This window comes from Eumetopias jubatus, unplaced genomic scaffold, assembly GCF_037043125.1.
Source record: "Eumetopias jubatus isolate StellerSeaLion01/CBP00866 unplaced genomic scaffold, mEumJub1_p1.0 scaffold_10, whole genome shotgun sequence".
Classification (NCBI taxonomy): Eukaryota; Metazoa; Chordata; class Mammalia; order Carnivora; family Otariidae; genus Eumetopias; species Eumetopias jubatus.
Window position 1 is genome coordinate 127,768,442 of NW_028274816.1, and position 24,851 is coordinate 127,793,292.

General features: G+C 39.1%; 1 protein-coding gene across 2 annotated transcripts in view; it reads left to right on the forward strand.

Moving 5' to 3' along the window:
• RPA1 (replication protein A1) overlaps positions 1-24,851 on the forward strand; it is a 74,827-nt gene that overhangs the window by 4,729 nt on the left and 45,247 nt on the right. The window contains exons 2-5 of one of the 2 annotated variants that reach the window (XM_088028407.1): positions 7,009-7,082; positions 9,542-9,592; positions 10,606-10,684; positions 11,541-11,649. In XM_088028407.1, the coding sequence (XP_087884533.1) occupies positions 9,548-9,592; positions 10,606-10,684; positions 11,541-11,649 (233 nt within the window). In that variant the 5' untranslated portion in view covers positions 7,009-7,082; positions 9,542-9,547. The remainder of the gene's footprint in view (positions 1-7,008; positions 7,083-9,541; positions 9,593-10,605; positions 10,685-11,540; positions 11,650-24,851) is intronic. The other variant, XM_028109368.2, reaches the window with a different exon arrangement.

Consider the following 24,851-nt stretch of genomic DNA (forward strand, 5'->3'; position numbering starts at 1 on the left):
ACTGACTAACTTCCCTGTGTTGTGCTTTATATCCCCATGACCCATTTATTTTATATCTGGAAGCCTAAACCTCTTTTTTTTTTTTTAAGGATTTTATTTATTTATTTGACAGAGCACAAGCAGGGGAAGCGGCAGGCAGAGGGAGAGAGAGAAGCAGGCTTCCCGCTGAGCAGGGAGCCCAATGTGGGGCTTGATCCCAGGACCCTGAGATCTCAGCCTGAGCCAAAGGCAGACGCTTAACCAGCTGAGCCACCCAGGTGCCCCAAGCCTGAACCTCTTAATTCCCTTCACCCATTTCACCCGCACCCCAGTCACTCCCCACTCGTGTAACTAATAGTTTGTTTCCTGTATCTATGAGTTTGTTTCTGTTTTTTTTTTTTGTTTTATAGATTCAACATGAAATCATATGTTATTTGTCTTCTCTGTCAGGCTTATTTCATTTAGCATAATACTGTCTAGGTCCATCTTGTTGTCACAAGTGGTAAGATTTCATTCTTTTTTATGGTTGAGTAATACTCCTGTGTGTGTGTGTGTGTGTGTGTGTGTGTGTGTGTGTGTGTGTGTGTGTGTGTCTTTATCTTTATGTCTTTATCCGTTCATCTCTTTATGGACACTTAGGTTGCTTCTTAATCTTGGATATTATAAGTAATGCTGCAGTGAACATAGGGTTCGTATATCTCTTTGAATTGGTGTTTTGGTTTTCTTCAGGTACATACCCGGAAGTTGAACTGCTGGATCATATGGTGGTTTTGATTTTTAATTTTTTGAGGAGCCTCCATACTGTTTTCCATAGTGGCTGCACCAATTTATGTTCCCCACCAACAGTGTACAAGGGTTCCCTTTCATCCACATCTTTGCCAACACTTCATACTTTTTGTCTTTTTGATAATACTCAATCTGATTGTGGTTTTGATTTGCATTTCCATGATGATTAGTGATGTTGAAGATTCTTTGTATCTATTGGCCATCTGTAGGTCTTTGGAAAATGTCTGTTCTAAAGCCTTTTGCCCATTTTTTAAATTGGGTTTACTTTGTGTTTTTATAGGTAATGTTAATTTGGAAAATTTAAGGCAATTTTGTCTTAAGTGTACATATCATATTGTATGTCCCAGAAGATTTAATCTTATAATCACTTTATGATGACACAAATTAAAAAGAATAATAAATTAATACATGCGTGTGGTTTTAAAATCAAATAGAACAGAAAGGTGTTTTAAGAAATTACTGACTTTTTCCTCCACCCTGCCCAAGTTCTGTTCCCTAGGAACTTAAAAAAATCATCTTTACTGAAATTCAATGGGATTTACACTTAATAAAAACTGTAATGTATATAATGTATATAATAAAAGCTCATCAAGATGTTTTCAGTTTGATGAGCTTTGGCAAATGTATACACCATTCCAATCTCCTGTTCCTTCCCTAGTCCTTGCTTCCAGCCTAGGTAAACCAGAGTTTTGACTTCTGGTTTTTATCTCTAAAGGTTAGTTTTGACCATTCTGAAACTTCATGTAAACTTGTATCTGGCTTGTCTCAGCAAAATGTCATCTCAGTAGTTTGCACCTTTTATTGCTGTGTAGTACTCTATTGTGTGAATAAACACAATTTGTTTAATTGACCTGGTACTGTTAAACATTTGAGTTATTTTCATTTTTTGGCTATTATGAATGAAGATGGTATGAACATTTATGTACACGTCTTTTTGTGGAAATATATTTTCACTTCTCTGGGATAAATGCCTAGGAGTGTAATTGCTGGGTTATACGTTAAGTGAATATAAGAAATTGCTAAACTGGGGCGCCTGGGTGGCTCAGTTGGTTAAGCGACTGCCTTCAGCTCAGGTCATGATCCTGGAGTCCCGGGATCGAGTACCGCATCGGGCTCCCTGCTGAGCAGGGAGTCTGCTTCTCCCACTGACCCTCTTCCCTCTCGTGCTCTCATTCTCTCTCTCTCAAATAAATAAATGAAATCTTTAAAAAAAAAAAAAAAGAAATTGCTAAACTGTTTTCCAAAGTGCTTGTGAGAATTCTAGTTGCTCCATATCCTTGCCAACAGTTAGTTTTGTCAGTCTTTTTAAGTTTATCCTAGTGAGTGTATAGTGGTATTTTGCATTTCCATTAATGAGTTGTATATAGGTCTGTAGTTTTCTTTTTTATTTTTCTTTTTTTATTATTTTATTTTATTTTTAAACAGAAAGAGATACAGTGAGAGAGGGAACACAAGCAGGGGGAGTGGCTGAGGGAGAAGCAGGCTTCCCCCCAAGCAGGGAGCCTGATGTGGGGCTCGATCCCAGGACCCTGGGTTCATGACCTGAGCTGAAGGCAGATGCCTAACGACTGAGCCACCCAGGCGCCCCAATTAGTTTTCTTTCTTAGAATGACTTTGTTTTTTCTAACATCATAAAATGAGTTGGAAAGTATTCTCCTCTATTGCCTGACATAGTTTATGCAAGATTGATATTTTTTTGTCTTTACACGTTAGACAAAATTTACCAATAAAGCCATCTGGACTAGTGTTCTCTCTGTTGGAATATTTTAAATTATAAATTCAGTTTCTTTAATGGATATATTTCTATCTAGAATCTCTACATTTTGTATGTTAGTTTTGATACTTTGTGTTTTTCAAGGGACTTACCCATTTAATCTAAGTTTTTTCATAAAGTTATCTCGTATATGTATAATCTAATATATATGTGATTCATTGTGATGCATTTTTCATTTTTTTTTGCATTTTTCATTTCTGATATTGAGAATATTTGTTTTCTTTTTCTTGATCAGACTAGTTAGAGGTTTATCAATTTTGTTGATCTTTTCAAAGATCCAGCTTTTGGTTCAATTGTTTTTTCCTGTTGCTTATCCATTTTCTATTTTATTGATTTTTGCTCTCTTTCATTTCTTCCTTCTACATGCTTGAGTTTAGTTTATTCTTTTTCTGGCTTCTTATGGTGGAAGCTTAGATAATTGATTTTGGACCTTTTTTCTTTAATCATTTAAAGCTTTAATTTTCCCTCTAAGCATTTCTCTAGTGAGTACCATACATTTAGATAGATTGTATTTTCATTTTCATTCTGCTAGTAATACTTTATATTTTCTCTTGTGGTTTCTTTTTCAACAAATGGGTTATTTAGAAGTTTATTGTTTACAGGGTACCTTCCTGGCTCAATAGGTAGAGCATGCGACTCTTGATCTCTGAGTTGTGAGTTCAAGCCCCAAGTTGGGTATAGAGATTACTTAAAAAAAAAAAAAAGTTTACTGTTTAATTTCCAAGTATTTGGAAGTTTTCTAGATATCCTATTGTTAGGATTTTTAGTTTAATTCCAGTGTGGTCAAATAACATCCTCTCTGAATTCAGTCTTTTAACATTTACTGAGACTTGTTTTATTTCCCAGCATATGGAATCTTGATGAAAATGTTATAGGTGCACTTAAAAGACTGTGTATTTTGCAATTGTTAGATTATCTAATTAGGTCAAGTTGGTTGATAGTTTAATCTTTCATATTGTTCTACATATTTTTTTGTCTATTTGCCCTATCATTAACTGAAAGAAGAGTGTTGAAACCACCAATGATAATGGTGAACTTCTCTATTTCTCCTTTTAATTCTGTAGGTTTTTGCTTCATGTATTTTGAAACTTTGTTATTAGGTGCATACATTTATCATTGTGTCTTCTTCAGGAATCAACCCCATTATTATGAAATGTCCTTTTTTATCTCTGGTAATATTCCTTGTCCTGAAGCCTTCTTTGCCTGCCAGTAATGATACATCTTTTTCCAATGTTTCATTTTTAACCTGTCTCTTTATATTTGAAGTACATTTCTTGTAGACAGCAAATAGTTGGATCTTATTCATCCTGACAGTTTCTGCCTTTTAATTGGAGTACTTGAACCATTTACACTTAATATAGTTACATGTTTAGGTTTAAATTTTTCATTTTGCTACTTTTCCCATCTGTTTGTTGTTGTGGTTGTTTAGCTTTTCCTGACTTCTGGATTGAGTATTTTTTATGATTTGAATTTATTTCCACTATTGATTTGTTAGCTGTATTCTTTGCTTTACTTTTTTAAGGATTGCTTTAGAGCACTTCATCTTAGTTCGGACTACTATTATAAAATAGACTGGGTGGTGCGAACAACAGATTTCATTTTCATAGAGGCCAGGAAATCTGAGATTGAGGTGCCAGCAGATTCAGTTCTGGGTGAGGGCTGTGTTCCTGGCTGGAAGCTGCCATCTCACTGTATGCTCCCATGACTGCGTCTTTGTGGGAAGAGAGAGCTCTGCTGTCTGTTCCTCCTCTAAGGGCAATAATTCTGATATGGGGTCTTCACCCTCATGACCTCATTAAAACTAAGTACCTCCAGGGGCGCCTGGGTGGCTTAGATGGTTAAGCGGCTGCCTTCGGCTCAGGTCATGATCCCAGAGTCCTGGGATCCAGCCCCACATCGGGCTCCTGGCTCAGCGGGGAGTCTGCTTCTCTCTTTGCCTGCCCCTCCCCCTGCTTGTACTCTCCCTTTCTCTCTGGCAAATAAATAAATAAAATCTTAAAAAAAAAAAATCTAAGTACCTCCAAAGGCTCCCATCACACTGGGGCTTAGGACTTCAACATATGAATTGGGGGAGGGGAGACACAAATATTTAGTCTAAAACGCGGTGGTTCTCTTTTTTTTTTTATTAAGTGCGGTGGATACACAACATTATCTTAGTTTCAGGTGCATAACACAGCAATTGGACAACTCTATGTTATGCTACACTCAACATCAAACATTTTGATCTTAGAATACTCTTTTTATTTAAAGGTTTTATCTATTTACTTATTTTAGAGAGAGACAGAGAGAGAGTGAGCATGTGCTCAAGCAGGGTGAGGGACAGAGGAAGAGCGTCTCAAGCAGACTGCATGCCCAGTGCCCCATGCCCTGTGCCCCTGAGCCTGACACGGGCCTACGATCATGACCTGAGCCAAGATCAAGATCTTGACAGACTGAGCCACTCAGGCACCCTGATCTTAGAATACTCTTAAAAAATCATTGCCCCTCTACCCCCAAGAACTTTTTTTTGTGTGTGAGATATCTACCTTACCATATTTGAAATTATAACTGAGATATTTTATAAAAATATTTATACATTTAAGATAGTGATAAACTTCTGCTAACATAAATGGTGGAAAACAGCTATATATTTCAAAACAGATAGAAAATTGATATTGTTTTACATTTTTGCACATTGCTTTAGCATCTGGCTTTAGAAGATATGGGAGCTAGATTTTCATAATAGCTTCTGTATTCGGTATATTGATTTTTTTGGGGGGGTGATCTATATAAAGGAAATCTGGCCTCAGGTATGTAGTTGGAAAAAGAGGGAGTATTTTAATATTTCAGGCTTCTTTTTTTGATCCTTGTGATATTGTAATACTATAATATAGTAAGAAACATATATTTGGTCTTGGGGCACCTGAGTGGCATAGTCAGTTGAGCATCTGACTCTTGGTTTCAGCTCAGGTCATGATCTCAGGGTCCTGGGATCAAGCCCCACATCCAGCTCTGCACTCAGTGCAGAGTCGGCTTGAGATTCTCTCTCCCTTTCCTTCTACCCCTCCCACTCATGCTCATGCGCACACACACACATGCTCTCTCTCTCAAATAAATAAATCTTAAAAAAAAAGAAAGGGTTGGAACTTTCAACCCTAAACTCCCCCCTGCCCTGCCACTGTCCCCCAGAGAGTCAGAAGATTGATCTAGTCACCAATGGCCAGTGATTTAATCAATCGTGCCTATGTAATGGGACCTTCAGAAAACCCCTAAACAGCAGGAATCAGAGAGCTTCCACGTTGGTGAACACATCTACATGCCAGGAGGGTCACACACCCCAAATTCCACACAGGGACAGAAATTCCTATGCTCAGTACCCTTCCAGACCTTGCCCTATGTACCTCTTCATCTGGTGGTTCATTTGTATCCTTTATAATATCTTTTATAATAAACCAGTAAAGTGATTCTCTGAGTTCTTTGAGCCTGAGGAGGGGGTCATAGGAACCCCCAATTTGTAGGCAAGTAAGGCAGAAGTGTGGGCATCTTAAGGACCCACTACTTGAGGTGGGTATCTGAAGTAAGCAAGGGAGGTCTTGTGGGACTGAGCCTCTAACCTATGGGGTGTACACTAACTCTAGTGTCAGAATTGATTGTAGGACACACTTGGTGTCTACAGAGAGTTCCTTCATGTGGAAAACCCACACATACGGTGTCAGAAATGGTTGTGAGTAGACAAAGCTTTTCTCTAATACTGTATCAAACTCAACAAATGATAGTTTCTTTTTTTTTTAAGATTTTATTTATTTATTTGAGAGAGAGAGAGAGAGCACATGAGAAGGGGGAGGGTCAGAGGGAGAAGCAGACTCCCTGCCGAGTGGGGAGCCCGATGCGGGACTCGATCCCGGGACTCCAGGATCATGACCTGAGCCAAAAGCAGTCGCTTAACTGACTGAGCCACCCAGGTGCCCCAAATGGTAGTTTCTTAAAGGTTAGTTGGAATGTTAAATTGGTCTATCTTGGGGCACCTGGGAGGCCCAGTTGTTAAGCGTTTGCCTTCTGCTCGGGTCATGATCCCAGGGATCTCGCCCCGTGTTGGGCTCTCTGATCATCAGGGAGTCTGCTTCTCCCTCTCTTTCTGCCCCTCCTCCCGCTCATGCTTGCTCTCTCTCGCTCTCTTAAATAAAAAAAAAAAAAAAAGAATTGGTCTGTCTTGCATTTTGAATGGATCTTTTGCCTATGCATTATTCATAATGTCATGCATTGGTCATTTGGAAAATGCTGGCTCATTGCATTATGCAGATCTTCCAAATATTGGTATGTTTCATTATATAACAAAAATTCATGCTTATTAATCTCACTAATCAGAAAAGTTTGTAAGCATTGAGAAGCTGTAAAGCTCATTGTTGGCGAATAGAAGTTTTCAAAAGTTCTGATTTTCACTAAAAAACCCTTGTATAACTGGCAGTAACTGTCGTTTTCCTTGAAAACAGGTTCACCTTATTTTTGAGAAAATATTTACTAAATTCTGAAGTTTGAATAACCAGTTTGTCATTTGGCCTTGCAGGTAAAAATGGTGTTGTGTAAAAAAGCAGTTGGTTCAACTCACAACTCAATGGCACAAGTGCTTTTCCTCGGAGTGACAGCCAACATTCCAGTGTGCAGTGAAAGTACTTTTTGCCTACTTCCCACACTGTTACATAGAGTATTTTAAAATTTCTTTAAAGAATAGTGAGTTGTGGGGCACCTGGGTGGTGCAGTTGGTTAAGCATCTGACTCTTGGTTTCGGCTCAGGTCATGAGATTGAGCCCTGTGTTGGGCTCCACGCTCAGCTTGGAATCTGCTTGAGAACCTCTCCCTCTGCCCCTCCCACTTGTGCATGCATGCCTGTGCCCGCTGGCTCTCTCTCTCAAATAAATAAATAAGTCTTAAAAAAGAATATTGAGTTGTTTTGGCAGACTGTTAATTTACTTGCAAATCAGCTGATCCCTCAGAGACTGGAATGGGTCTAGAATAGCTTTTACTTTGGTCTAGTTTAGTTCTGTTTCTAAAGCATGTCCTTTCTGGGATTTTCTGCTGAATGCAGCAGATGTTTATTGAGTTTTCTGTCTTCTGGCTGATTAGAACTCATCTGTATTCCAGCCTGTGTGAGCTCCACTAATTTTTCAGTTTATAGCTCTCTAATATTTACTCTTTGCCTGGCCTTGTAGAATCTCATTCTGTGTATGCACAACTTAGAACTCAGCTAGAGACTCAAAGGAATTCGTGTGTAGGTTATTGAAGGTCTTTCTCTGTGTAGCTCCCTCATCTCTGGTACTCTGCATCCATGAAATCCAGCTAACTCATCTCTCTGAACTCTGATCTGTGCTCAGTAGGGCTACCACGTTCTTCTTGGGTTCCCTCGTCCATGCTGTGGTCTAAAAGTGCCTCTGTGCCAAAAGCCAGGATGATCATAGGGTTCCGATCATTTCAGTGATCACAGTCTTTCTCTACCTGTTGTCCTGTATTTGAAAACAGTTTATATATTTTTGTCCAGTTTTTTAGTTGGTGGTTGGAAGAGCTAGTCTGGTACCATTTATTTCATTTTTTTAAAAAAGATTTTTATTTATTTGACAGAGAGAGAGCCAGCGAGAGGGAATATAAGCAGGGGGAGTGGGAGAGGGAGAAGCAGGCCCCCCACTGAGCAGGGAGCCTGATGCGGGGCTTGATCCCAGGACCCAGGGATCATGACCTGAGCCAAAGGCAGACGCTTGACGACTGAGCCACCCAGGCGCCCCTGTACCATTTATTTCAGCATGGGCAAAATTAGAGGCCAGAGAACCAGTCTTCACTGCTGTTAGTTTTTCTGATGATTACCTTTATTTATTTATTTTTTTAAGATTTATTTTATTTATTTGAGAGAGAGAAAGAGCACATGCACAAGAGTGGGGAGGAGGGACAGAGGGAGAGGGAAACCTAAGCAGACTCTGTGCTGACCGAGGAGCCCGACGAGGGGCCTGATCCCAAGACCCCGAGATCATGACCCAAGCCCCGAGCCGAAACCAAGAGCCTGATGCTTAACTGGCTGCGCTATCCAGGCACCCCCTGATGGTTACCTTTAAATGATGGCTTTTTAAACACAAACTAAAAGCCTGGTTGATATTCTGGTGTTTTTTTGTTTTTTTTTTTTAGATATTATTTGGGGGTAGGGGCAGAGAGAGAAGGAAAAGGGGAGAGAATCTTAGTCTGGAGCCTGATGTAGGGTTCCATCTCACGACCCTGAGATCACGACCTGAGCCAAAGTCAAGAGTCAGATGCTTAACTAACTGAGCCACCCGGGCGCCCCTTATTTTAGATATTATTTTCATAATTGCTAATAGAGTCAAGAGATTTAAAATTCAAAAGGTGTGAAAAGAAGATTCAGTATGAGGTCTGCCTCCCACATGTGGCCCCCACTCCTCAGTTCTCTCACAAGAGACAACCAGCATTATATAAACATCTTTTTTTTTTTTAAGATTTTATTTATTTATTTGACAGAGAGAGACACAGCAAAAGAGGGAACACAAGCAGAGGGAGTGGGAGAGGGAGAAGCAGGCTTCCCGCAGAGCAGGGAGCGTGATGCGGGGCCCGATCCCAGGACCCTGGGATCATGACCTGAGCCGAAGGCAGACACTCAACGACTGAGCCACTCAGGCGCCCTATAAACATCTTTTTAAGGCTGCATAATACTCTAAGGATTTACCATACTTATCTAATTCTCTATTAATGGGCACTATAGTCAAATTAATGCGCTGTTCTGAATAATGAGTACATATGTGATGCCTTTATTTTGGATGTAGTAGTATATCCTTGTTGGTAAGCATGTATCCCACTTATTTTATGATTTGTCTGTAGTGATAAAACTTAAACTGGATTTTCAAATGATAAGCTCCAAAAAGCCTCTTTAGTAATGTTATCTGTAGTTTATTCCAAATACCAAACTGTAAAAATATGTCAGATTTTGGTCATGATTTGAATGTATATCTCATTCTGTTTTTACTCTTTCAGGTCATAATGCAACAGGGAGATACATCCATAAAACCCATCCTCCAAGTCATTGTGAGTACCTTTGAATATTTTATGTCACACATTTTAAAAACTTTTATGTAATTACAAATTACATTTGATGAAGCACACACAGATTCGTCCACTTTAGGAAATTCTCTTCATCATCCCAAAAAATAGGCCAGTCTTGTTGTAACCCTAAGAGAGGAAACAGGCCTTTTTTTTTCCCCCAGTATTATGCTAGCCAAAGGCTTTGCCTTCTATTCTTTCCACAGTTGATGGATACTGTAGTGCTACCCATCATTACCACTGCCTCCTTTTCTTCCTGCCCTAAGGTTTGTCTTGCTCAAGTCTGCCTTATGTGGGCCTGCAATGAACATATCTGCTTAAAACTCATCATTAACCCTATCATTCATTTAAAGGGTTCTCAAATTTTAGTGGGAATTTAAAAAATGCATAGAAGCAGCATCCTGGCTCATACCTGCAGATTCTGAGTCATAGGCTTAATGATCTCCCTGAGTTACTCCCAAACTCACTGCCATTCATCTTAAAGCTCTGTTTATGTACTTTACTTCCTTTGGAGAACTGCTTCTGATTTCCTTCAGGTTGTGATAAACGTCTTAGCTGTGTCCCCATGTCATGTGCATAACTCTCTATGTCTCTTTGCCTCTGTCTCCACCTCATTTGTGAGCCCCTCCAGGGCAAGGATATTTTTTTTTCCATTTTGTATTTTTAGCATGTTTTCTGTGTAGCTCCTTATATATATCAGGTGCCTTGTATCTTTTTTAAAATTAATTTTCAATCAAATTTGAGTTGAGAGAGAACAGAAGAGAATTGAAACTCATTTTATTCTCAACTATGTTGTGTTTAATAATGTTAATACAGAGACGGTGGTGGGAAAATCATCAAATCCAATTTTCTTTTGCTTGGATTTAGGTGTCAAGAGAATGGGCAAGCAGTTCAGTGTTTGTTGAACTAATGGCAAACCCACTCTCCTGCCACTTAAGTTTACTTATCCCTGGGACTGGGAAGACAACCCAACTAATGAATCAAGTTTTCTATCCTAGAACATCCGTCCCATTATTACAGGGAGTAGTCCACCCCGTTATCGACTGCTTATGAGTGATGGATTGAACACTCTATCCTGTAAGTATGGTGTATAAATCTAGGAATTTGCATTTAAATAATAAAAGAACACCCAGCACTTCGATTGCGATAATTTGGGGCATTTCAGAAATGTACATTTGCTTGGCCATGCACTTCATTCACACAGAATTACGGCTGGCAGAGAGCATTCTTTTTTTTTTTTTTTAATGATTTTATTTATTTATTTGACAGAGACAGAGACAGCGAGAGCAGGAACACAAGCTGGGGAGTGGGAGAGGGAGAGCAGGCTTCCCACTGAGCACGGAGCCCGATGTGGGACTTGATCCCAGGACTCTGGGATCATGACCTGACCCGAACGCTTAACGACTGAGCCACCCAGGCCCCGGCAGAGAGCATTCTAACAATAGACTAGATCTAGTGGAAAGCAGCCACTTGGCTTAATTAATTTTCTCTAACTGGTGCTCTGTTTTCTTTGATTAATTTCCCTCAGGATGGTATTGACATTTAGTGAATATAATGGGTTAGTTGTCTATACTTGCCTTTTTGGGGATTTATTTCTGTGTTGGAAACTTTACAAGGGAGAAAGAATTTGCAGAATATTGCTTGCTATCTCTAGTCACAAGGTGAAGAACATGGAAAAGACTTTTTAGTCTTTGTCATGAAACCTGAATGATGGAAAAAATTATTTTGGGCACTTTAAGAAATACATTTCAAAGTACCAGCAGATGTTTAACACGGTAAATTATATTGTTTTTCACTCTGCAGAATCTGAGTTGTTTTAATTTCAGAAACATATTCAAGGCATTGTTTTCCTTTGCTAGTCCAGGTGTGATCAGCTTTCAGATTGTCATGACTGAAGTGTTGTGGGAACTAAAGTAATCTCTGTGCTTTTCAGCTTTCATGTTGGCAACACAGTTGAACCCTCTGGTTGAGAAAGAACAATTGTCTAGCAATTGTATTTGCCAGATTAACCGATTCATTGTTAACACTCTGAAAGATGGAAGGTATGTGGTATTTTTCTTTGTTTTGGGGGGTTTTCTTTGGTTTTATTGTGTTGTAGAATGGGGACTAATTTTTCTACAGAGAAATCCACTGGATGCCAAAATTCATTTAAGAATCAAAGACAACGAGGAGCTTTCAGCTAAGAGTTTACAGCTATTGAGATTTGAACTCGGGTGACTAAAACATGGCACCAAAGGAAGAGAAATAATGGAAACAGATTGGAAATTTCAAAGCAGGAGATTAAAGCAGAATGCAGAACTTTTATTTCTAATTTCTTCAGAAGCACTGGTTTTAAGATTCTCTTTTGAAGTATGTGTTAATGAAAAGGGGTTACTTATAAGAGCAAAAATGATGTAATTAATTATGTGATGCTGCCCCTTTTTTGCAATCTTGAATGTTTCATGGTAAACTTTATTCAGCCAATATAGAGTATGCTGAGTACTGACAGATGCTACACGCTCAAGGTGCAGTGGTGAGCAGCACTGTTATTCCTGGGTAACTGTTGCTAAAATAGGACATTTTTTTATTGGGGAGAGCCTTTTAAGCTTTTTATTTCCAATCACAGAATACATGGGAAACAAATGTAATAAGCATTCCCCTCTTAATAAGGGTATGTCAATGTATGTTACAGTATTTGTACGTTTTGCTTTGTATTTGTTTGCTGTATCATTGTCCTTTTAACTTTCAGTTTCTCTGTTCTTAACCTTGGATGTCTTTTATAAACAGCATATGATTTTAGAAATCAGTTTGAGATTTAGTTGGTGAGTTTATTCTGCTTAATTTATTATTGATTTTTTTTCTAATTTTTGTGTTTTTACCATGTTTTTGCTTTATTTTTTCTTGCCTTGGATTGATTTTTTTCCTTAAATTTTTTTCCTCTACTGGTTTGAAATATATTTGTGCTGTGTTTTTGTTTGTTTTGTTTTGTTTTGCGGATATTCTTACATTTTAAAAAATCCGTATGTGAATTAACAGATATTCTAAAATAGGTCTGTATTTTTACAATCCTCTCAAATAAAGCAAAGCTCTCAAAATGGTCAATGTTTAGTGTTTTAGCTCAACTTTGTTTTTATTTCCTTGGATTAGCGTATTCTCTATATAGACAGCAATTACTTAGACTTACCCAGAGAGTCTCCCTTTGTCTCCTTCATCACACTCCTTTCTTTTTAGTTCAGTTCTCATTTTCCTGAAGAATATCTTTTAGCAGCTCTTTTTCTTTTTTAAGATTTTATTTATTTATTTGACAGAGAGAGACACAGTGAGAGAGGGAACACAAGCAGGGGGAGTGGGAGAGGGAGAGGCAGGCTTCCCAGCTGAGCAGGGAGCCCGATGCAGGGCTCGATCCCAGCACCCTGGGATCACAACCTGAGCCGAAGGCAGACGCTTAACCAGCCGAGCCACCCAGGCGCCCCTTTTTTAGCAACTCTTATAGGGGAGGATTGTGAATGATAAAAATCTGTCATCTAAAAATGTCTGTTTCGGGCGCCTGGGTGGCTCAGTTGGTTAAGCAACTGCCTTCAGCTCAGGTCATGATCCTGGAGTCCCGGGATCGAGTCCCACATCAGGCTCCCTGCTCTGTGGGGAGTCTGCTTCTCCCTCTGACCCTCTTCCCTCTCGTGCTCTCTATCTCTCATTCTCTCTCTCTCAAATAAATAATAAAATAAAATCTTTAAAAAAAAAATAAAAAAAAAATAAAAATGTCTGTTTCATTCTCAGTTAAATGAGTTTAACTAGGTGTAGAATTCTAGGTTGACAGTTCTCTATATCATGTAGTAGGATCTTTGCCCTGACAGAATTTTGTGTTCTTGTCATTGTGTTTTGTAAAACAACTTTTATTATACAAGTAATATATACATAAATTATAAAAACTCAAATGAATAAGGGCTGGCTCAGTCAGTAGAGTATGCAACTTGGGGTTGTGAGTTCTAGCCCCACATTGGGTGTGGAGCTTACTTAAAAAAAAAATAAAAAACAACAACAACAAAGCTCACATACTCGAAAATAACTGTAATTTGACTGCCTACAAATCACTATTCTTAAAAATTTTGTTGCTATCCTTCCAGAATTTTTCTATAAATGTAAGTACTTACAAATTTGTATTTTCCTTTAAAAAATTCATAATATGGTTTTATAATACTCTCTTTTTTAATAGTGGTCATTTTTACATGTCTCTAGATAAACCTCTATGTCATATATATATATATAAAATTTGGGGGGGGGTGCGGCAGGCAGAGTAGGCAGAGGAAGAAGCAGGCTCCCTGCTGAGCAAGGAGCCCGATACAGGACTCGATCCCGGAACCCTGGGATTATGACCTGAGCCAAAGGCAGATGCTTGACCAACTGAGCCACCCAGGCGTCCCCTCTCTATGTCATATATTACTTAGTATGTCATTGTATAGATTTACCATAATATAGTTAACATTTAATATTATATAGCATTTCACTTTTTAAAATTTTTCACCAGCGCTTCTTAGAATATATTTGTACCTCTTTGTGTATTCAAATTTTTAGGGAATATGAGTATTTTAATAAAAATGACACACAGAATCATCGATTCAAGCAGTGCAATAAAAGGTACAAAGAAGGAAAAAATTGTCTAAAATTCATACAACTCAGAAATAACCATACTATGATTTAGTGAGCATCATTCCAGATATCTCACAGTGCGTATTTATCAATAATTGGTGGATAGAAATAATTTTGATAGTGGAATGACAACATATATATTGTTACTGCTGTCTTCCTTCCTGAGTAATTCAGTCCACAGCCATTAGGTGGGGCCGAGCAAGATAGATGTTTGCAAGGGAGGGATGGTGGTGGTGGTGGTGATGGCCCGGAACCAGGTGTTAGCCCAAAGTGAGGAAGGTCGTGGGCTGGACAGGGGGTTGGAGACCAGGTAAGGAGAACACATGGGGAGAGGGTGGCTGCGGTCCAGAATGGGTTGTCAGAGCCTGAGTAGGGTGAGGCAAGAGTCTGTATGGCTGTTGGATCCTGAGCAAGTGATGAAGGAATCTGGGGGTGTTGTGGGGATCCGGCACAGGAACAGGTTGTTGGGGGAGAGGAGGGTGCTTGTTTGTAATAGGGTGGTAGTGGTCTTAGAACTGGGTTTGGAATTTGAGCATTTGGAGGAGAGTGTCCATGTGTGTAGCAGTGGCAGGTGGTGACAGGAGATTGATTACGTATGAGGGGAATTGATCTAATAAATATGTTGAAGGCTCTGGGAGATAGCCAAGGGAGAAGTCTGTGATTCTGGATTATAATTGAAGGTTTCAGAGTGAACTCAAGGTTTTTGATAGATAGATATAGATGTATACTTAGTTTGGGGTTTTAAAATTATATTTTATTGGAGTGCCCAGGTGGCTCAGTCGGTTGGTTGAGTGTCTGACTCTTGATCTCAGCTCAGGTCTTGATCTCTTGATGTCAGCGTTGTGAGTTTGAGCCCTATGTTGGGCTCCATGCTGGGTGTGGAGTCTACTAAGTAATCAATCAATCAATCAATAGTTCTTTTTTACCTTGTTTTATTATATCTTATTTTAACTCAACTTATTTAAGCTAAATACAAAAATAGTTCTCCCATTTCTCGCACCTCTTACTCCTTCGCCTTTAACAACCACCAGTGTATTTGTTCTCTGTATCTATGAGCTTGTTATTTATTTCCACATATAAGAGAGATCATAGGGTAATTGCCGTTCTCTGTCTGACTTAGCATGATGCCCTAGAAGTCCATCCATATTTTCACAAATGGCAAGACTCCATTCTTTTTTATGGCTGAATAATATTGTGTGTGTGAGAGAGAATTTCTTTTTTTAAAAAATTTTATTTATTTATTAGAGAGAGAGCGTGCCATGAGCAGGCAGGAGGGGCAGAGGGAGAGGGACTCGATCCCAGGACCCAGGATCATGACCTGAGCCGAAGGCAGACGCTTAACCAACTGAGCTACCCAGGTGGCTCTGTGTCACAATTTCTCTATCCATTTATCTGTTGGTGGACATTTAAGTTGTTTCCATATGTTGACTCTTGTGAATAGTGCTACAATGAACATGGGGGTGCATAGATCTTTTCGAGTTAGTACTTTTGTTTTCTTCGGATGAATACCCAGAAGTGGAATTGCTGGATCTTATGGTAGTTTGATTTTTAATTTTTTGAGGAATCTGCATACTGTTTTCCATAGTGGCCACACCAATTCACATTTCTACCAACAGTGCACAAGGGTTCCTTTTTCTCCATATCCTTGCCAACACGTGTTATTTCTAGTCTTTTGAATAATAACCATTCTAACAGATGTGAAGTGATATCTCGTTGTGGTTTTGATTTGCATTTCCCTGATTAATGATGTAAAGTATCTTTTCATGCACCTGTTAGATAGCTTTATGTCTTCTTTGGAAAAAATGTCTGTTCAGATCTGGTTGGTGTATGAGTATACATACATTGTGGTGTGTGTGTGTGTGTGTGTGTGTGTGTGTGTGTGTTCCCTAGATCTCTCTACTGAGGGGGCTTTGGAGCAGCAACACCCCAACCCCAATAGCTCTGAGCCCCCTTAACACCAGATCTTGGTTTCTGAATGCCATTTCACACTCAAAAGAACTAGGGCTTCTTAGAGGATGGCTTGTTACAGGCTTGGAAATTACAAGATGAGCTTGGAATATCTTATTGTGTCAGATGGTAAGGAAGTGCTCAAAGGGAGATGGGATCCTGTCAAAAGGACAGAAAAACTGGCTTGCAGAATCTTACACTTGTCAAATCTAAGGCAATTTATAAACCATAATAAAAATGGGAACAGATTATAACCTGTTAAATACAATAGGAGTTCATAAGTCCATACTGAATAAATGAATACATGGTGTTTTTCTTAAAATAGAGTGCCATCTAACAAATGCGGAAGGAGTGACGGAATTAGAAAATCGCCCTTTGGTAACCAGCACAGGGTTAGTTTATCCAGGAAACGTCAGTGGGGGCTGTGGCTGCTCTAACAAATTAACACAAACTTGGTGGTTTGTGGTGGTGGTGGTGGTGGTGGTGGTGGTTTTAAAGATTTTATTTATTTGGGGGTGTCTGGGTGGCTCAGTCGGTCAAGCGTCTGCCTTCAGTTCAGGTCATGATCTCAGGGTCCTGGAATCGAGTCCTGTATCGGGCTCCCTGCTCAGTGGGGAGTCTACTTCTCCCTCTCCCCCTGCTCATGAGCTCTCTCTCTCTCTCACTCACTCACTCTCACTCACTCACTCTTTCTCTCAAATAAATCTTAAAAAAAATTTTTTTTAAATAAAGATTTTATTTATTTGACAGAGAGCACAAGCAGGAGAGTGGGAGAGGGAGAAGCAGGCTTTCTGCAGAACAGGGAATCCGATGCGGGGCTCGATCCCAGGACCCTGGGATCATGACCTGAGCCGAAGGCAGACGCTTAACGACTGAGCCACTCAGGCATCCCAAACTTGGTGGTTTAAATCAACAGAAGTTATTCACCTGGAGGTTAGAAGATGAAATCAGTTTCACTGGGCTGAGATCATGGTGTTGACAGGGGCATGCTCCCTCTGGAAGCTCTAGAGAAGGATCCATTCTTTGCCTCTTCCAGCTTCTGGTGGTTGTTGGCATTCCTTGGCTTTTCACTGCGTCAGTCCAGTCTCTGCCTCCATGCCCCATTGCCTCCTGTCTCTGTCAGATCTGCCCCCCTCTTACAGGATACATGTGGTTGCTTTTAGGGCCTAGCAGAGGATCCAGGATAATCTTGACATTTCAGTCCTTAACTTAATCACATTTGCAAAGTCCCTCGTACCGTTCACAGGTTCCAGGGGTTAGGAGGTGGATATCTTTTGGGGGGCCACAGATGCTGAAACGGGTGAAGTTTGCAGAGTAACAAGTTACTTATGGGGTTAAAGTTCCTACCCACAACATAATTACTAATTGTAAAGGGAGCAGAGACAACTTTATAGTAGAGGAACCTGGCAGACAGCACCTTACTGCAGTGATTAGGGTTCCCATTACCAGCAATGGGACCAACAGAAAATGTGTATTTATAACCTGATAGGATGCAATGAGAAGAACATAGCATCACTAATATTATACTTTTGCCAAGGATGCATACTCTGTATCTAATCATGAGGAGGCCTCAAGTAAATTAAGGGACATTCTACAAAGTAAGTGACCTCTGACTGACTGACTTTCTTTTTCTTTCTTTCTTTCTTTCTTTCTTTCTTTCTTTCTTTCGTTCTTTCTTTCGTTCTTTCTTTCGTTCTTTCTTTCGTTCTTTCTTTCGTTCTTTCTTTCGTTCTTTCCTTCCTTTCCTTTCCTTTCCTTTTCTTTTCTTTTTTCTTTTCTTTCTTTCTTTCTCTTTCTCCTTCTCTTTCTCTTTCTCTTTCTCTTTCCCTTTCCCTCCCTCCCTCTCTCTCTCTCTATTTCCTTTTCTTTTATTTCTTTCTTTCAAGATTTATTTACTTATTTGAGAGAGAGAATATGAGCCAGGGGAGGGACAGACTCCCAAGGAGTCTGAGCCAGGGAGGGAGCAGACTCCCCGCTGAACATGGAGCCCAACGTGGGGCTTGATCCCAGGACCCTGAGATAACGACCTGAGCTGGAATCAGGAGTCAGACGTTTAACTGAGTCACCCAGGCGTCCCAGTGATCTCTGATTTTCAAATCTCAAGCATGAAAGTAAAAAAGTTGTGTACACTGAGAGACTGTTCAAGATTGAAGGAGTCTTGAGAGATTGGTAATTAAATATAACAAGTGATCCTGTACTAGATCCTTTTGCTAATAAGGACATCATTTAAATAGTTGATAAAACTTGAATAGGTTCTGTGGATTAAATGGAAAAATTCTTTGGTTATGTTTCAGGGTCACTGACTTAACCAGGCTGTCTTAACGTCAATTGTTATTACCATTTTTTTTTCCTGGTATATGGTATGCCTTTCAGTCTGCAGATTCTGTTCCTTAAAATGCTATTTTCTGTTTCATTTGAGCTTTAATTTTTACTTATATTGTGGATAACTGTCCTCCCTTTGTGTCTTCAGTTTGCTTTAGTCTTTTTTTCTAATGCATATATTGGATTAAGTCAAGATTTTCCAACATAATAGCAGCTCAGTTTTTGTCTTTCTCCTGGTGTTTTTTGATGTTTATAATGTTTAAATGTTAGATGTATAATGGTATTACTTGTGTTCTATTTTTGTCTTCTCAAGCTCCCTTTTTCTTTTTTTTTTTATGTTTTATTTATTCCTGAGAGTCAGAGAGAGAGAGGCAGAGGTAGAGAGAGAGAGAGAGAGACAGAGGTAGAGGGAGAAGCAGGCTCCCAAGGAGCAGGGAGCCTGATGCGGGACTTGATCCCAGGACCCCGGGATCACGACCCAAGCCAAAGGCAGACGCTTAACCATCTGAGCCATCCAGGCGCCCCTCAAACTCCCTTTTTCTTTTCAATCTCTTGTTTTATCTCATCTTTTGAGTTTTATTTTATTAAATTCTTAGTCTTATTTCTCAAACCATTCTTGGAAAGTATTATTCCCTTTCTTGGCTTATGCTTTCTTCTAGATTGGATTATTTAATTGTCTCTGCCTTCTTTGTTCCTTTTATTTTTATACACTTTTATATGTTGCATTGTTGCTATGTCATTTCTTTTTATCTTGTTCATGCTTGATGTGGATAGTTCTGTCAGACTTCATATTTGCTCTGACATAGTTTAGCCTAGGTACATCTCCTTGCCAACCTTCCCACATGGGACCTGTTATCTTCCACTCCAGGCTACCTTTGAGTGCTTGAGTGGTGCTTTCTATCCATTTTCCTGTCTTCTAAGGTATGGTTATGGGAGAGGGTGGAGAGCTTTGCTTGGGTGTCGAGTACAAAAACTTAGGCTTCATTCTCCAATCAGGGATAGAATTTCACTCCCATGGGCTTTGTTTTATTCTACCGCCTCAGAATGGTGGCATGTCTTGTATTCTTTCTTACTTCTGTTGAGAACCTGCGTATATATGTACAAGTTTATTTACCCTTTACTTTTTTGATGGTCGTTTAGACTTATTCCAAACGGCTTTAGCATTCATTCTTCTACGTTTATCTTTATGTGCTTGTGGTATTATTTCTGAAGAGCAGATTGCTTGAATTAGTGTCTTGGGGATCAAAGGACATGTCTTACAGAAAATCTACAAGTTAATATACTCATTAACTTTGTGTAAGAGTGCTTGTTTCTGAATAGGCAAATCCAAAGAAACAGATTAGTGGTTCCCCAGGGGTGGGGAAGTGGAGTTGTATGTGTGTGATATCTCGAAAAGCTGGTATTTAAAACAAAACAAAACAAAACCTTTCTCCTTAACCTTGTAAACATACTGGATACTACTAATTTTTACGAATAATTGTTAATCATCATTATTTTAATTTATGTTTCCCTAGTGATGTAAAGTGTCTTTTTATATACTCGTTGACTGTAGTTTTTTTTTTTTAAGATTTTATTGATTTATTTGAGAGAGGAGAGAGAGAGAGCACAGAGGGAGAGTGAGAGGGAGAAGCAGACTCCCCGCTGAGCGCAGAGCCCAATGTGGGACTCCATCCCAGGACCCTGAGATCATGACCTGAGCCAAAATCAAGAGTTGGATGGTTAACCAACTGAGCCACCCAGGTGGCCCTGATATAGTCACATTGTTTTAGCAACCTTGCAAAATTCATTTAGTATTTCTTTTTTTGTTTGTTTCAAATTTTTATTTAAATTCTGGGTGCCCCTCAGTCAATTAAGTGCCGGCATTCACCTCAGGTCATGGCCCTAGGGTCCTGGGATCAAGCCCTGCGTGGGGCTCCCTACTCAGCAGGGAGTCTGCTTCTCCCTCTCCCTCTGTCCCTCCCCCTTGATCGCTCTCTCGCTCACTCTCTCGCTCTCAAATAAATAAAATAAATAAATTCATTCTAGTTAGTTAACATGTAGTGTAATACTGGCTTCAGGAGTAGAATTTAGTGATTTATCACTTACATGTAACACCTAGTGTTCATCCTCCTTAATGCCCACCCCCCACCCACCTCCCTCCTTCTACCTTCAGTTTGTTCTCTCTACTTAAGAGTCTTTTATGGTTTGCTTCCCTTTCTTTTTTTCTTTTTTCTTTTCTATATGTTCATCTGTTTTGTTTCTTAAATTCCACATATGAGTGAAGTCATATGGTGTTTTCTTTCTCTGACTGACTTATTTTGTTTAGCATAATACACTCTAGTTCCATCTGCATCTTTGCAAGTGGCAAGATTTCATTCTTTTTGATGGCTGAGTAATATTTCATTGTGTGTATATACCACATCTTTACCCATTCATCAGTTGATGGACATTTGGGCTCTTTCCATAGTTTGGCTATTGTTGATAATGGTCAGTGCCATAGTTTTGTTTTGTTTTTAGTAACAGCTTTATTGAGATATAATTCAGTCAGCTATAGTTCATCCATTTGAAGTGTAAAATGGTTTTTAATATATTGACAGAGTTCTTCAGTCATTACCACAATTAGTTTTAGAATATTTCATCATCCCCAAAATAAACCCTGTACCCTTCAGCTATCACCCCTAAACTCCCCATTCTTTCTAGCCCTATACAACTACTAATCTATTTCTGTCTCTCTAGATTGCTTATTCTAGACATTTCATATAAACGAAATCATAAAATATGTGGTCCCTCGTGACTTTTATATGTTGCATATAAAACATGCACGTTAAAGTTTAACGTAGCATAATGTTTTCAAGGTTTATCCATGTTGTGGCATGTACCAGTACTTCATTCCTTTGTATGGCCAAATAATATTCTGTTGTATGAGTATGTCACATTTTGTTTATCCATTTGTTTGGACATGTGGGTTTCTATCTTTCTGCTATTAAGAATAACGCTATGGACATTTGGGTATAAGTTTTTGTGTGGACATCTTCCATTTATATATATATATATATATATATATATTTAGGAGTGGAATTGTGGGTCATATGGTAACTTTTAAGATTAAATCTTTTTTTTTTTTTAAGTTTTTTTACATTTATTTATTTGACAGAGAGAGACACAGCGAGAGAGGGAACACAAGCAGGGGGAGTGGGAGAGGGAGAAGCAGGCTTCCCACCGAGCAGGGAGCCCGATTTGTGGGGCTCCATCCCAGGACCCTGGGATCATGACCTGAGCCAAAGGCAGATGCTTAATGACTGAGCCACCCAGGCGCCCCTAAGATTAAATTTCTGAAGAAGTACCAGACTATTTTCCAAAGTGGCTACCAATTTATATTCCCACTAGCAATGTATGAGGGTTCCAGTTTCTTCATGTTCTCACCAACATAGGTAATTAAATCTGCCATAGTATTTTCAGTTAAAGTATCATCTGTAGAGTAGTTTAGTAATTTACAGGTGAGGTCTTCTTTTACCATTTTCCACCAAAATTTTCTTGGCATCTCTTCTCTTTATTCTTCCATATGAATTCCAGAGTTATATAGTCAAGTTGAAGAAAATAAAAGTCTCACTGGAATGGAAGGAATTGCATTAAATTTATATAATATTTGATACTAAGTCTTTGCATTCAAGAATATGGTATGGAGGGGTGCCTGGGTGGCTCAGTGGGTTAAGTGACTACCTTCGTCTCAGGTCATGATCCCGGGGTCCTGGGATCGAGTCCTGCATTGGGCTCCCTGCTTGGCGGGGAGCCTGCTTCTCCCTCTCCCTCTGCCTGCCACTCCTCTTGCTTGTGCGAGCTCTCTCTCTGTTAAATGAATAAATAAAATCTTAAAAAAAAAAAAGAATATGGTATGGGAACTGAGGGTTGCTAGAGGGGAGTTGGGTGGGGGGATGAGATAAATAGGTGATGGGCATTAAAGAGGGACTGGATGTAATGAGCACTGGGTGTTATATGCAACTGATGAATCACTAAATTCTACCCCTGAAACTAGTAATACGGTATATGTTAACTAAATTGAATTTAAATAAAAAATTTTTTAAAAAATGGTATATGACTCCCCATATATCCCAATATCCAGCTTCAAATTATCACCTGATATGAATCTTATTTATACTATATCCCTTCCACATCTACCCTCTTCTATAATTTTGAAGCAAATCTCAGGCATCATATTATTTCATCCATAAATATCTTAGTATATAGCTTTAGAAGATAACATTTTTATTTATTTATTTTATTTTATTTAATCATTTTTCTAAAGTAGTCTCCATGCTTGAAGTCACAGCCCTGAGATTAAGAGTCATATGCTTTATTGACTGAGCCAGCCAGGCACCCAAAAGATAACTATTTTTTTAAGTACCATTTTACACCTGAAATATTAAATATCCTGTCAGTGTTCTGTTTCCAGCTATTTGTGTGTGTGTGTGTGTGTGTGTGTGTGTGAGAGAGAGAGAGAGAGAATTTTATCTGAATCAGGATCCAAAATAAAGTTCACACTGTAGTAGGTTGATACTTCTTTTAAGTCTCTTTGTATCTGGGGGCGCCTGGGTGGCTCAGTTGGTTGGGCGTCTGCCTTCGGCTTGGGTCATGATCCCAGAGTCCTGGGATCGAGTCCTGAGTCGGACTCCCTGCTCTTTGGGGAGTCTGCTTTTCTCTCTGCCCCTCCCTCCACTCGTTCTCTCAATCTGTTTCTCAAATAAATAAAAAAAAAAAAGTCTATTTGTATCTGTAGGTTCCTCCACTAAATCTTTTTTCTCCCTTACTGTTTGTTTTTGTAGTTTCAAGTTTTTGCTTAAATTCCAGTTAGTTAACACTTTACTGTTTATTTGTTAAAGAAGCCATGTCAGGGCACCTGGGTGGCTCAGTTGGTTAAGCGTCTGCCTTTAGCTCAGGACATGATCCCAGAGTTCTGGGCTCAAACCCCACATTGGGCTTCCTGCTCTGCGGGAAGTCTGCTTCTCTCTCTCTGTCAAATAAATAAAATCTTTAAAAAAAATAAAAATTAAAAAAAGAAACCAGGTCATTTGCCCTTTAGCATGCAGTTTTCCATAGTCTGGATTTTGCTGATTGTATCTCTGTAAAGTTGTAATGTGTCCTTGTCATCTGTGTTTTCTGTAAGTAGATATTGGCATGTTCCTTTGATGTGCTGCTGGATTCATCTTGTTAATGTTTTATGTAGGATATATATATATTAAAAGATAAAATTAATTTTTTGAGCCTATTTTCTCTTAGATTTTGGTATTTAGCCAATGCTAAATGATTGAAAAGCCTGGAATAATTTGGATAATTTTGGAAGGTAGTTAAATATCTCCCACTAAATTTCTATCAGGTAGTTTTTATAGGGAATCTGTATCTAATTGTCAGGAATAGATAGTTTCAAACTTATTTTATTAAAGTAATGTAACTTTGATATGAAAGCCTGATAAAGGTAGCACAAACTCATCAGTTATATATAAAAACTCAAAATATAGCAATCAGACCATTTGAAGAATACAACATGATGAAGTTGGGTTTGTTATTGCTTAAATATTGCTCCAGGGGTGCCTGGTTGGCTCAGTTGATTGAGTGTCTGACTCTTGATTTTGGCTTGGATCATGATCTTGGGGTTATGGGATCGGGCCCCATATCAGGCTCTGTGCTTGGTGCAGAATCTGCTTGAGATTCTCTCTTTCCCTGGAGTCCTGCCTCTCCCCCTGCTTGCGCACATGCTCTCTCTCTCTCTCTCAAAGAAATAAATAAAATCCTAAAAATCTATTGCTTTAAACCATCCACTTCTTTTTATCACCATTGCCAGGACCCTAATAGAGGCTACCATCTTTTGGTCTCCCTGCCAACAGTGTGTTCCCCTCAAATTCCTTCTTAAGTTTCAGTTCTTTTTCAAATACACATGTGATCATGACATTCTCATTCAAGTATGTATTGAACAATAGCTGTGGAGGGCACCTACTCTAGTTGAAAATGCTGTCTGGTAGGAGAGCAATAATAATGAAATGATGAGTATATAAAATATATATAAATGAATAGTTAAATGATGAACACAATTAAAATCTATGTTCATAATTCTGTATTAATGTATATTAAACCGGAGAGAAGTGATGTGAAGGAAAGAAGTCATGGCTATAGAGAAAAGTATAACAGAAACCCAGTCTAAACTAAAGATGAAGGAAGTGTCTCTTGAAGAAGTGTTGTTTGAAATGAGAATAAAATGAGTACTAGCTGAGGGCAGAATAAAAGAAGGCCATACCAGTCAGTGAGCAGCATGTACAAAGTCTTTGTGGCAGAAGAGAGCATGGCACATACCAGGAACTGAAAGCAGACAGAATGGCCG